The following is a 14,468-nucleotide window of genomic DNA, read 5'->3' as shown; positions in this document are numbered from 1 at the left end:
TGATGTCACAAGGTGAATCACGTTCATGTCGGTCGATCTGCAGGAAACGCTATTCACCTTGTGACGTCACTCAGGTTACCTGCGGTCATAGGTGATCGTCCAGCTGTAACCGTCACTAACCTGAGTGACATCGCTACTGATCGCAGCTCATTCTCTCTCTGCAGTTACAGCATCAGTTACAAGACAGTTCAGTCATGTTCCATGATCAGGCACTGTAATTTCAGATTTAACAGTGCTGGAATCCTCAGGGGACCTTGTGTGGATCACGCAGGACCTTCAAGGGTGTTTTGGGGTTAACAGAGGGTATTTCTTTTATTTCAAATAAAGGATTTTTCCAGTGTTTATGTTTACTTATAGATTAGTGATGGGGGGTGTCAGATGCCTGCCATCACTAATCTAGAGTTTAGTGACAGCTGTGAGCTGTTATTAACCTCTTGTATTACGCCGAATGCCACCGCACCTACACAATCGGGAAGAGCAGGATAAAGCGCCAGGCTTGGCACATCTAATGGATGCGACAGTCCCGGGTCGCTGCAGGTTGCTATTCTTAGCCTGGTGGCCGGCTTAATAACCATAGGACTCCCCCAGCTGTCGGGCTTTATCATGGCTGGATATCAAATTAGGGGGGACCACACGCTGGTTTTTTGAATTATTTATTTAAATCATTTTTTTTTAAAAAAAAAAAAAAGCCGCATGCGGCTCCTTTTATTTTATCTGTGCTGGTATAAATATGGGGGGAAAAACTACGCCAATTGTTTTATTTATTTATTTATTTTATACTACAGTATAGACCCTGAGACAGCACCTGTGATTCCAACCAATCAACAGACGCTGTCTGGGGGTGGTGTCTGACTGCAGCCAATGAGACACGCCAGTGGACGGGGAAAGCAATGAATATTCATTAGAGATAATTGTTGGGCCCGGAAGTAATGCTGCAGCCGCAGGGACGCTGTAAGTATGTACTGCTTTAACCCTTTTGCTTACTTTTTTTTTACTGTGGCCAATTACAGCCATGCCAATACTTGACAAAGCTGTGATGGGCAGCAGGGAGAGGATGTTTTTTGCCATCCAATCCTTTACCAATCTTTGGCAAGATCTTTTGCGGTAAATAATTGGATATCCAATTCCAATCCAGCCAAAGATCATACGATTTTTTTCGATCAGGCTCGCTCATCTCTATTGCAGGGAACCCCAGTGACGTCAAAAAGCACATAAAAAAAGCACAAAAAAGCAAAGTGAGCATTACACATGCGTTTTTTCCTGCGTTTTTCATTCACTCCATTGAAGTCAATTGGAGTCAATTGGGGAAAAAAGCAGGAAAAAAACTATTGACATGTTGCTTCTTTTTTCAGCAACAGAAAAAGCAACGGAAAAAGAATCAACGTGGGCACAGCAAGTCAGGATTCTCATAGACTTTGCTGGATTGATTTTTCGTTGCTTTTATTGATTAAAAAAAGCAAGGAAAACTGTCAGAAAAAAACCACTAAAAAAACGCCCTGTGGGCAGAAGGCCTTAGGGCATGTGCGCTCGTGTGCGTATTGCATGCATTTACGCTGTGTATTGCACTGCAGCATAAATACATGCGTCCTGCGCCCCCTACACAATGCATAATCCTTGGGCACGATGCTTTTTTGAACAAAGCGATTTTCATGCTGAAATTTTGATCCAAATCGCTGCGTTATAAAAAGTAACATGTCACTTATTTCATGTGCTTTGGATGCAGCTCCCACTCTGTCTATGGCCTCCGACACACATGCGTGCCGCCGGCACGTGTTTGGTACGTTTTTGCACATACCGGCGGCACGGAGACACGTAGACCAATGCTATCCTATGGTAGCAGGCACACACAATGAAAACCACACGGAACGTGTGTCCGTGTCGTTTGTACGTGTGTGCGTTTTCCAACACGCTCTACATGTCCGTTTTTTGCCAGCATCACGCAGGCACGGACTCGCTAAAGTCAATGGGTCCGTGCCTGCACGGACGGCACACGTAGAATGTCCGTGTGCTACACGTACCGTCCGTGTGTGTTTTTTAGTTAGCGATGTCGGTCAATCTATTTTTAATTTAGTTGTCAGTCAATTTACCTTATTTTCTGTGGTTGTCAGTCAATATCCCTTTGTCGGTCGGTCTGTATCTCCCCCTGTCCATTACTTACCGATCCCCGATCACCAGCGCGACGAAGAACAGCTGTGTAAAAGATACGGCGGCTTTAATTATTTTGAAAATGCCGGCCGCTCATTATTCAATCTACTATTCCCTGCATCCCCCGCCCACCGGCGCCTATGATTGGTTGCATTCAGACATGCCCCCACGCTGAGTGACAGCTGTCTCACTGCAACCAATCACAGCATCCGGTGGGCGTGTCTATATTGTGCAGTAAAATAAATAAATAATTTAAAAAAAACGGCGTGCAGTCCTCCCCATTTTTGATACCCGCAATGGTAAAGTCACACGGCTGAATGCTGGTATTGTCAGGATGGAGAGCCCCACGTTATGGAGAGCCGCCCATCCTAACAATATCAGCCAGCAGCTGCCCGGAAAAGCCGCATCCATTAGATGCGACATTTCCAGGACTCTACCCGACTCTTCTCGAATTGCCCTGATGCGGTGGCAATTGGGGTAATAAGGAGTTAATGACAGCAGCCCATAGCTGCCACTAAGTCCTAGGTTAATCAGGGAAGCCGTCTCCCCAAGATAACTGCCATGTTTAACCTGTTATTAAAATTAAATAAACACACACATTCAAAAAATCCTTTATTTAGAATAATTAAAACAAACACCCTCGTTCACCAATTTAATAAAACCAAAAAACCCATCCAGGTCCGCTGTAATCCATGGATGTCCTACGACGCTCTCAGCTCTGCTACATGACGGTGACAGGAGCAGCCACACACAATGACCGCTCTCTATCACCTCCAAGCAGCAACTGAAGTGAGCCGCGCGATCACCGATGACGTCAGTCAGGTTACTCACGGCCACCACTGGATCCTCCACCTGTGACTGCAAGTCACCCAAGTGACTGAAGTGAGCTGCGCGATCAGCGAAGAAGTCACAGGTGAGTTGTGGTGTCGGGTGGTTGACTCCAGCTAGCCGCGGGTAACCTGAGTGACGGGAGCGCAAATGTCGCCGCTAACTTTAGTTACTCAGGTGATTAGCGGACACCGGTGATTCCATCACGGATGTCCACTAATCAGGACGCCACACACAGACAGAGCCATGGTATGACAATGAAGTCGGGTGAGGTTCACTCGAGTTCATTCTCATCGCTCGTCTCTGTCTGTGTCGGCTGTCAGCGGGTATGTAGCAACGACATTTTACAACACACAGATCAACACATACGGACACCACACGGACATTACACGTACGCATACACAGACATTCCACACGCACACACGGTAAGCATACGCCATCACACGGATGTCACACGTACCGGCCCATAAAAAACGGAACACGGACCCGAAAAACGGAACGTGAGACACGTACGTTTTTTATGCGGAAGTGGGTTTTAGGCCTATGGGACAGGCAGCATCCAGAGCGCATGAAATCGGCATCTATTCTGCAGACACACTAGATCCATTACGCAGTGTTGCAGCGATTTGAAGCGCACATGCACTGCCAAATCGCTGCAGAATTTTCAGCATTTACATGCGAACGTCGTTTTCAACCTGTAATTGATGCTCAAGGCCACATGCTAAACTTCAACTGCTACTGTTAGAGACAAATACTTGATATGTAAGGCCTCTGTCACACATACGAGAAAATCACGCACGTCCCGTGAGACACGTATTTTCCCTGCGTGTTGCGTTTGGTAAGCACGTGTCTCCGGTACGTGCGGCCCACGTGTGTTCTACGTGTGCTATCCGCGATAACACAAGGAGAACCGGTAATTTGCATACTCACGTGGTCCATGCTGCTGTCTGTGGTGCTGATCTTCGGTCTCCGGTCCTGCCGACTCCCCGCTGCTGCTGTTTCCAGCCGCAGTGAAGTGAATATTAAATGAGCATAATGAGCGGCGGTCGGCAGCAAGTGACAGCAGCGGCAGAGACAGGAGGGCTGGAGAAGGTGAGTAAAGATTTGTTATTTTTTTCTCTGACACGTGAGTTTTCTCCGGCATGTGTCACACGGGACCACATCCACACTACATCCGTGTGGTACGGGTGCGGGCCGTGTGACACCCGTGATGCTGGAGAAAAACGGACATGTCAGCGTGAGGAACACACGTAAGTACGGAACGGACACACGTTCCGTTCCAAAATACTTACGTGTGTCCAAACCATTAGGAATACATAGGTCCACGTGTGTACGTGTCTCCGGTACGTGAGAAAACTGTCACACACATACCAGAGGCACGAACGTGTGACAGAGGCCTAACACAGCCAGCAATCACAGCATGTTGACAGAGCTCAGCCCCTAAACCCCTCCAGACCTGCAGACCCCAGAACAAACATACAAGTACGTCATTTGTGCTAAAGGCTTAAAATAAGCCCGCTTCAGTCAGCTAAGGGTACATACAGATTAAAGTGTCTGTTGTTTGTCTACTGTCGGTATGGAAAACGTAAAGCAGCGGATCCACTGATAGCTGATGTGCTAGTTCACAAGGTCAATGAGAAAATGAGAAAAAAAAATTGCAGCAAACACTGGTACAGTATTGTTCAGTTTATGGGCCAGACTAGAGCATGTGAACAGTAGGAAGCTGTCTAACGTTTCTGGGCCCAAGAAGGTAGTCATGTAGTCATTTGTGGATGTGAATTGCCAAATAAAGTAGGGGACACCATGTAAACGTGGCCTAATATAGTAGTAAATTACAAAAAGAAAACTTTTATTCTTTATTGATTTTTATAAATGTAAAACCAGTTATCTAGATGCTATTACCTGCCCAGCAGATAATTTTCCAAGATTTTTCCCTTTAAATGAGCCAAGGTCAGCACACCATTCCTTCTCCTTTCGGGCTCTTCTCGCCGTGTCCTCAACACTCTTGCTCTGCGTTCTCTTTGTATCTGCTATCATGTCAGTTCTGGAGTATGAAGCACATTCAGGAGGTCTATAAAAAAGTGGAGGGCCTTGAGCAGACCACCCAGCAGAAGATTTACTCTTGAAAGGTGGGAACCTGTGATCAGTCTCATCTATGCCACTGTGAGGAAATGTATTTTCTTGCCCACATACATTTTGGGATTGCTTTGGCTCCTCTTTGCCATCAAGTAAAGAGTCTTGTCCCTGCAAAAATGTCTGAATGTGTAGCAGATTGTCAAGAGTGGATTTGTTATGTGTCTGGATAGAACTGAGTCTGTTATTTAGTGCTTGTATCTCAGTGTGCCAGCCTTCCTTTGTTTCTAAGTTCCTGCCATATTCATCCTCCTCATCTGAATCAGAACTTGTTCCTGTCCCAGAATCACTGACTAATGATAATGAAATGGACTGGTTTCCAAGACCTTGTAGGCAGAAATCCTCCACCATGTTTTGGCCTTGGTGGGCATTAATATCAAGGAACTGTTCTGCTTGGCCGCATAGTGTTTCAGACTGTGATTCCGAGGAGGAAACGGCTTCATTTGAATTGTAACTGGCAAAAGTTGGTCCTTTATAAAAAACATTTGCAGTTTCCTCGAATGAGTCTGAAAAGCAAAGTGAAAAAGGAAGAAGACATTGGTTAGTATCACAAGGCTGTTATAACGTTCCTCTCACAGAGGAATGAGAGATGCAGTAATCAGCCAGGACACTATTAATTTAATTAATTGCTGTTAACAAAATAGAATGTATTAACAAAAAAGTATTCTGCACACAAAAACCACAAAACAAATAGATATAAATGTAATTATAATGTCTGTCTCCCCCTCTGCATATATCTCTCTGTCTCTCTCTCTCTCTTTGTCTGTCTCTTTCCCTGTCTGTCTCTGTCTCTTTCTCTGTCTGTCTCAATCTCTTTCCCTGTCTATCTATCTCTGTCACTTTCCCTGTCTGTCTCTTTCCCTGTCTGTCTCTTTCCCTGTCTTTGTCTGTCTCTTACCCTGTCTGTCTGTTTCCCTCTCTTCTTTCCCTGTGTCTGTCTCTTTGTCTGTGTCTGTCTCTTTACCTGTCTGTGTCTGTCTCTTAACCTGTCTCTCTCTTTACCTCTCTTTCCCTGTCTGTCTCTTTCCCTGTCAGTCTGTCTCTTTGTCTGTGTCTTACCCTGTCTGTCTCTTTCCCTCTCTTTCCCTGTCTGTTTCCCTGTGTCTGTCTCTGTCTCTTTGTCTGTGTCTGTCTCTTTAACTGTCTGTGTATGTCTCTTAACCTGTCTCTCTCTTTCCCTGTCAGTCTGTCTCTTTGTCTGTGTCTGTCTCTTTCCCTGTCTGTCTCTTTCCCTCTGTCTCTTTCCCTGTGTCTGTCTCTTTACCTGTCTTTGTCTGTCTCTTACCCTGTCTGTCTGTTTCCCTCTCTTCTTTCCATGTGTCTGTCTCTTTGTCTGTGTCTGTCTCTTTACCTGTCTGTGTCTGTCTCTTAACCTGTCTCTCTCTTTCCCTCTCTTTCCCTGTCTGTCTCTTTCCCTGTCAGTCTGTCTCTTTGTCTGTGTCTGTCTCTTTGTGTCTGTTTCTTACCCTGTCTGTGTCTGCCTCTTTCCCTGTCTCTGTCTGTCTCTTTCGCTGGCTGCATTGTGACACGCCAACATTCCATTTAAGGGCGTGGCTGCGCATTCTTCTGAAGTTCTGGCTGCACTGTGGCTCCCAGCTCCATTCTCTTTAATGGAGGCAGGTTTTTAATCAGAAAACGTAGCTGAGGTCAAATCCGGATCGGGCAGCGAGGTACAAAAACAGCAGGCAGAAGGGTAGTCAGAAAACACGCAGAAGTCAGCACACAGGAATCACAAAACAGAATAGGGCGGACCAGGAGCTAGGAAATCAGAACTATCTCTGGCAGAGGTCAGCAGACAGGAGGGGAACTAAGAAGGGTGTGGTGTCTTCCCATTGGTTGTAGCTGAACGCTGGCAACTTCAGCTGGAAGACACACCACCTACAGTCAACCAGTGGTACTGCAGATCCCAAGATAACCAAGCCCAGTGGATGATCGGAGCCTGCGCCCACTGGTGCCGCTGGCATTGACTCCTCTCCCATCGCCAGCACCATCCGCGTCAGAAACACGGCGTCGCCTGGCGATCGGAGCAGAAGTCGCTGGAGCGGACTCTGGTGGTGACGTAACAATGTCCTTTGTTGCTATCCGGCTTTGCCCGGGTTAATAACTGCTGTTAACAAAATAGAATGTATTAACAAAAATGTATTCTGCACACAAAAACCACAAAACAAATAGATAGAAATGTAATTATAATGTCTGTCTCCTCCTCTGTGTATATCTCTATGTCTCTATCTCTTTGTCTGTCTGTCTTTCCCTGTCTGTGTCTGACTGTCTCTGTCTCTTTCTCCGTCTGTCTCAATCTCTTTCCCTGTCTATCTATCTCTGTCACTTTCCCTGTCTGTCTCTTTCCCTCTGTCTCTTTGTCTGTGTCTGTCTCTTTGTCTGTCTCTTTACCTGTCTTTGTCTGTCTCTTACCCTGTCTGTCTCTTTCCCTCTCTTTCCCTGTCTGTTTCCCTGTGTCTGTCTCTGTCTCTTTGTTTGTGTCTGTCTCTTTACCTGTCTGTGTCTGTCTCTTAACCTGTCTCTCTCTTTCCCAGTCAGTCTGTCTCTTTGTCTGTGTCTGTCTCTTACCCTGTCTGTGTCTGCCTCTTTCCCTATCTGTGTCTGTCTCTTTCCCTGGCTGCGTTTGTCTCTTTCCCTGGCTGAATTGTGACATGCCAACATTCCATATAAGGCCGTGGCTGCGCATTCTTCTGAAGTTCTGGCTGCACTGTGGCTCCCAGCTCTATTCACTTTAATGGAGGCAGGTTTTTTGGCAAATAACTGTAAAGCGCGGGGTTAAAATTTCCCCTCAAAACATAGCCTATGACGCTCTCGGGGTCCAGATGTGTGAGTGTGCAAAATGTTGTGGCTGTAGCTGCGACGGTGCAGATGCCAATCCCGGACATACATACATACATACACACATTCAGCTTTATATATTAGACTTGCAGTTTCCTCGAATGAGTCTGAAAAGCAAAGTGAAAAAAGGAAGAAGACATTGGTTAGTATCACAAGGCTGTTATAACGTTCCTTTCACAGAGGAATGAGAGATGCAGTAATCAGCCAGGACACTAGGTAGCACTGGAGATACCTAGAGGCTGAGGGAAGTCAGGCAGGCCGGTGAGGCCCAAGAGGCACATAGAGACGTAGGGAGCAGACAAGAGAGACGTCGTCAAAGAAGCCGGAGGTCAGGTACCAGGAGACTAAGTATAAACACAGGAGGCAGGCAGAAAAGTAATCAGGAGAGAAAGCTGGGGTCAGGAGCCACACGGGAACAGAGAAGTCAGAGGGGTGTAGACAAAGGCATGCCAGCGGTCAGTCCGGTGTTGAGTACAAAGATCAGTCACTATAACCCGGAGATAGGCGCTTACCACAACATAGCCAAAGAATACGTCTGGCGCCGCTCCGGGCATGAACTCCCCCAAATAAAGCAACCGCCCTGAAGCGGTGCGTCTGACTAAGCCCCTCCCACAGCCGGCAAACAACCTGTTGCAGGGAACAGGCCATCACAGGGCAGAGAATAACATGTGACCGCATGCAGGAGAATCTAGCAGAAGGTCCCAGCACAGGAGACATACCGCAAGTCAGCGCCGTGACCGCTGTAACTGATACCTAGCTGTAGAACATTTCCAACAAACGTTCCTTTACTTTCCTGGATTTCACCTTGACTGTTACTAAATAATCCTACATTATATCCATCACTCTTCAGATGTTTAGTAAATCAATCATTCAATCAATATGCCAACAATTAGACAATTCTAATAAGCAGTACGTGCCTGATGTTGCGTCCTGTTCTGTATGTTGTACTTTCACATCTTTTTCTACTTCTATGATCATATCTGCAGATTTGACACATGGAACTTTGTCCAGAGACTGCTGTATGTAAAACCAATCGTTAGGATACTATAAAGTAAAAGTGCACTATACACAAAATAATTTATTGTAGAATTAATACCACATGTAAGGCTACGGTTCTTGAGGTCTCCACATTTTCACTTCAACTCAAGAAGTATTTCGGTGTCACAAAGGAGCCCTGTGTATGTAAGGCCCCCTTCACACGTCCATGATTCCAGTACATATGACGTCCGTTTTCATACGTACCAGAGACACGGACATGCGCAGACCCGTTAAAATCAATGGGTCTGCACACGCATCCCTGTTTTTTAACGGATGTGTGTCTGTGAGGTGCACATGCGTGTCCATGTGTTCCGCATGGAGACAAGTACATTTTACTCCGGCAGCACTGATGTCACACGGACCACACACTGATGGACCTGGAAGCAGCAGTGCCAGAGATAGCAGCGCTGGGGACAAGTAAGTAAAAAGTTCCTGATCTCCACAAGCTATCATGGAGAACACACGTGTGCCAAAATCCCGGCACACGGATGGCCATACGCTCATTCAACATGCGTGTTTTTATCACGTACATGTGAAGGGTCTGACAGGAGATCTGCAGTAAATAACTGCTATCTTAACAACTTTCTTCTGCAAAATTTGTACTATTTGGATACAAACAAAAGAATGCAGCATTACATGTATCTTGGCACATATCTGTAAACACCGAATATATGAAGATTAAACTGTATTACTACTAAATATACTATACTACATATGAAATTCAGATGGGAACCTATTCTATAAGACATTTTTCTCCTGGGTGAAGGCTTATAAAGATATTTCTCAGATTTATTTTTTTTTTCATAAAAAATTACTGCAAAATCATATATTTTCTTTAATCGAAATATGACCAATTTGAAGACAAGCCTTTCAAGTGCTTAAATGTACACTCTAGTCTGTCAATATAAAACAAAATTTAGCCAAGAAATAGTAATTTATTCAAATTATTATATCCCACTACCTTCATATCATTCTTTAGTTGATATCCAATATCCTGAAGATGTATTGTCCGTTCCTCAGATCTAGCCTGAATCCCAGTGCTGATTATGGAGAAAAATGGTTCAGAAAGAGTGGAATCCACAGTCAGGTAATGTCCCGAACTCATGGAAAGCTTAACTGTTTCTCCATCCAGCCCATTCCACGGCAGAGACTCTGAAAAGTAAAAAAAATCTGTATATTACTAGAAAATAAAAAAAAGAAAACAAATACCCTGGAAAGAAAGATACTTTACTGACGACAATAGCTCATTAACACGACCGTCTTTTTGGTCCAGGGGCTGTACGTAAAAAACGTAGCGCATTTGGACTAGTGTTTTTCAAAGGAGCAGTGCGGACAAGTGTTTGGAGTTTTTGTCACTGACCATATCTGCATGACACTAATTTCTTCTGAAAATGATATATGCCCATTCAAGACTATAGGTGAGCAAAAAAAAAATCAGATGCCATATGTATAGCATTTTTACGGATACATTGCAATGCTTTAACAAAGGAAACTGTAGGTTAAACTGGTATTGTAAATTATTAACAACTGCTACTGTAAAAGTGTCACGCTTCCCAGGCCCAGACCCCGTCCTCCACTCACCGCTCCGGTCCCCGTTCCTTCAGCCTGCGGCTGCTCAGCCCGCTTTGCCTTCTCTGCGCCTTCCAGGCTCCCTGCTCCCCGCTCCCGGCGTACATCTGCGACCCCGGACACTCACATGGGCTCCTCTTCATCCTCTGCACCGCTTCCTGCGCTGGTCTCCGGCACTCGGGCATCGCGCATGCGCCAGTAGGGCGCGCGCGCGGTCATTGACCTCCTCTTAAAGGGCCAGCGTCCGGAAACAGGTTATCGCTTAAATCAGGTGTAGGGTATATAGGGGTCTTCCTGCCGTGGGGGCGTTGCCTGTTCGTCGAGTTTCAGTAGCTAGAAGTCCAGGTCCTCTTGTGCTGTACAGACATTAACTATGTCTTCTTTCTAGTACCCGTCCTGCCTCCGTGATCAGGTCCTGTATCCGGGATTACCAAAAGGTCCTCCTGTGACTACCGGCGGAGAAGATCCTTATCGATACACCTCCCGGTCTCCGTCTCGGTTCCCGGTCCCATCCGGCTATCGATACCGTCACACCAGCTTCACCTGGATCCCGCTCACGGTCCATTCCCGACACCGGTACCACCCTCAAGTCATCTCCGTTTGAAACCCCGTGGCTCCTGAGACCCTGTTCTACTTGTCTCCTGAAGGACATTGACTTTGCGCGTTAGTACTCCGGCTACCGTGGACCTAGGCCTTCTGGTGGGGTGACTGGAAAGTCCCTGTATAGGGGTTATCTCCGGGTTACCTCACTGGGGGAGTCCCGTACACGGCCCAGAGGATCCACTACCACCTGGACCTAACAGAACGAACAGGCCATGGATCCCGCCGAAGCACTAGCGTCCCAACTAGCCGGATTGCAACAGGAGCTGGTACGCCAGCGAGAAACCCAATCCCGTATGCTGGCTTTCATGACGTCAGTGGACACTCGCCTGAATACACTGCAATCCACAGCCACGTCTCTATCCACTTCCGCCACCTCCACGGCTCCCGTAGGGGCCTCTTCTGCAACCTCGCAACTCCGACTAGCCTCTCCGCCTCGGTACGCCGGAGACCCCAAGACCTGCCGGGGGTTCTTGAACCAGTGCTCGCTGCAATTGAAACTACTCCCGCACCTCTTCGCTTTCGACCAAGCTAAGGTAGCCTATGTAATGTCACATTTGGAGGGTGAAGCGCTGGCATGGATGAACCCTTTATGGGAGAAAGAGGATCCAGTAACCACCAACATCCGGGACTTCCTGCAAACCTTCCGTACCGCGTTTGATGAACCCGGACGCGCCTCCTCGGCCGCCTCATCTCTCCTCAGGCTACGCCAAGGGACTTTGACGGTTGGTCAGTATGCCATCCGATTCCGTACACTGGCATCCGAGTTAGCGTGGAATAACGAGGCCATGACTGCCGCCTTCTGGGAGGGGCTTTCCGCCTGCATCAAGGACGAGCTGGCAGGACGCGATGTCCCCTCTACCCTGGATGCACTGCTTGCGCTGGCTACCCGAGTGGACCTCCGTTTTCAAGAACGGTCCAAGGAGCTGTCCCGTGAACGACGCCCGATAAGGCACTCTTCTCCACCGTTGAAGCCTACCGTCCCTCCGCCTGCGCCCTTTTGCACCTCCACCCATGAGCCCATGCAAGTAGACCGACTAAGGCAGTCCAAACAACGTCGAGCGGAACGGCTCGCTAAGGGCCTCTGCTTCTACTGAGGAGACGGTACACACCTGCTGCGTTCCTGTCCCGAGCAACCGGGAAACCCCAAAGCCTAGGCTTGGTAGGGGAGGCCACTCTAGGTACCGGTAAGCTCTCGGACTCTGTTACATGGACAGTCCAGGTGACGATGGAGAATACCCGTTTTACGACAGAGGCATAGCTCGATTTCGGGGCGGCAGGTAACTTCATCCAGCAGGCTACGGTGGACAAGTACCAGGTGCCTACTGTTCCGCTTTAGAATCCCTTCGTGATTGCGTCTGTGGATGGGAAACTCCTGTCTGACACCGTCCGGTTTGTCACCATACCATTGGGACTTCGTATCAGTGAGCTGCACACAGAGGAAATTACTCTCTATGTACTACCACACATGTCCCATCCACTCCTGCTGGGTTTACCCTGGTTACGGGTACATGAGCCGACAGTCAGCTGGCGCACAAGGGAGATTACCCGATAGGGTCCGTCCTGCCACGAGAAGTGTCTGCAGTCCGTCCAGCCCGTCCGTCGACCTCCGGCCCCGGACTCCCTACCAGAGCTACCGCCTGCCTACTGGCCCTTCGTGGACGTGTTCGATAAAAAGGAGTCAGAGATATTGCCGCCACATCGACCCTATGACTGTGCTATCAACCTACTGCCCGGGACCACTCCTCTCGGGGACGGATATACCCGTTGTCCCCTGCTGAGACCCGGGCCATGCCTGAATACATCACCGAGAAACTGGCAAGGGGGTTCATTCGGAGGTCCTCCTCTCCGGCTGGAGCCGGTTTCTTCGTCAAGAAGAAGGAAGGAGACTTACGCCCCCTGTATCGATTATCGGGGTCTGAACCAGATCACCGTGAAGAATAAATATCCTCTGCTTCTCATCCCAGAACTGTTCGATCGGCTCAGGGGGGCCCGTGTGTTCACCAAGTTGGATCTCCGTGGAGCTTACAACCTGGTTCGTATCCGCTCAGGGGATGAATGGAAGACCGCCTTCAACACCCGTGATGGGCATTACGAGTATTGCGTGATGCCCTTTGGTCTTTGCAACGCCCCGGCCGTCTTCCAGGAGCTGGTAAACGACGTGTTCCGGGACCTCCTCTACGTCTGTGTGGTCGTATACTTGGACGACAACCTGATCTATTCCCCGGACCTACAGACCCACAGGGAAAACGTGCAGCTCGTGCTGCAACGGTTGAGGGACAACCGGTTATACGCCAAGTACGAGAAATGTGTTTTCGAACAATCGTCTCTTCCCTTCCTGGGTTATGTAATCTCCGATACCAGCCTGCAGATGGATCCTGAGAAGGTCTCCGCTATCCTCAACTGGCCCCCTCCTTCCGGTCTGAAGGCCGTTCAGCGCTTCCTCGGCTTTGCCAACTACTACCGCCAGTTCATCCCCCACTTCTCCGCTCTGACTGCACCTCTCTACGCCTTGACCAAGAAAGGGGCCAACCCGAAGGACTGGTCACCCGAGACCGAAGCCGCATTCTGTTCCCTGAAGCAGGCCTTTGCTTCCGCTTCCGTTCTTCATCGACCCGAGATGAATCGCCAATTCACTTTGGAGGTGGATGCCTCCTCCTCAGGGGCTGGGGCCGTTCTTATGCAAAAATCCTCTACCGGGAGGATGGTTACCTGCAGATTCTTTTCCAAAACCTTCTCTGCACCAGAACGCAACTACACCATTGGCGATCGAGAGCTTCTGGCCATCAAGATGGCATTAGAGGAATGGAGCTACCTCCTGGAGGGGGCAGTTTATCCGGTAATCATTTACACCGACCACAAGAATCTGGAGTATCTGCGGTCCGCTCAAAGACTGAATCCGCGCCAAGCCCGCTGGTCTCTTTTCTTCACCCGGTTTGACTTCCAACTGCACTTCCGGCCCGCGGACAAGAACGTGCGGGCTGATGCCCTGTCCCGATCCTTTGTCCCGGTGGAGCAAGAGGAGGAATCAACTCAGCCCAATATCTGTCCAAGTAAACTCGTTCCGGTTGCTCCCGTCTCCCTGGCACAGATACCCCCTGGGAAGACCTTCGCTCCGGAAACCGACAGACCCAAGGTCCTTCTATGGGGACATTCCTCGAAAGTGGCTGGTCACGCCGGTCATAAAAAGACCTGGGGCGCCATCGCCCGGCACTACTGGTGGCCGTCCCTCCGTGAGGACGTTACATCCTTCGTCTCCGCTTGTTCCTCCTGTGCCCGGAACAAGACGCCCAAGCATCTGCCCTATGGTCGTCTTC

General features: G+C 48.4%; 1 protein-coding gene across 1 annotated transcript in view; it reads right to left on the bottom strand.

Annotated features, from left to right (window-relative positions):
• The window catches only part of LOC142289832 (uncharacterized), a 509,301-nt gene that overhangs the window by 128,891 nt on the left and 365,942 nt on the right, over positions 1-14,468 (bottom strand). The window contains exons 6-8 of the mRNA XM_075333759.1: positions 9,944-10,134; positions 8,862-8,961; positions 4,876-5,612 (exon numbers count right to left, since the gene is read on the bottom strand). Of these exons, the coding sequence (XP_075189874.1) occupies positions 4,876-5,612; positions 8,862-8,961; positions 9,944-10,134 (1,028 nt within the window). The remainder of the gene's footprint in view (positions 1-4,875; positions 5,613-8,861; positions 8,962-9,943; positions 10,135-14,468) is intronic.

This window comes from Anomaloglossus baeobatrachus, chromosome 2 (genome assembly GCF_048569485.1).
Source record: "Anomaloglossus baeobatrachus isolate aAnoBae1 chromosome 2, aAnoBae1.hap1, whole genome shotgun sequence".
Lineage (NCBI taxonomy): Eukaryota > Metazoa > Chordata > Amphibia > Anura > Aromobatidae > Anomaloglossus > Anomaloglossus baeobatrachus.
This window is presented reverse-complemented; position numbering and strand designations above follow the sequence as displayed.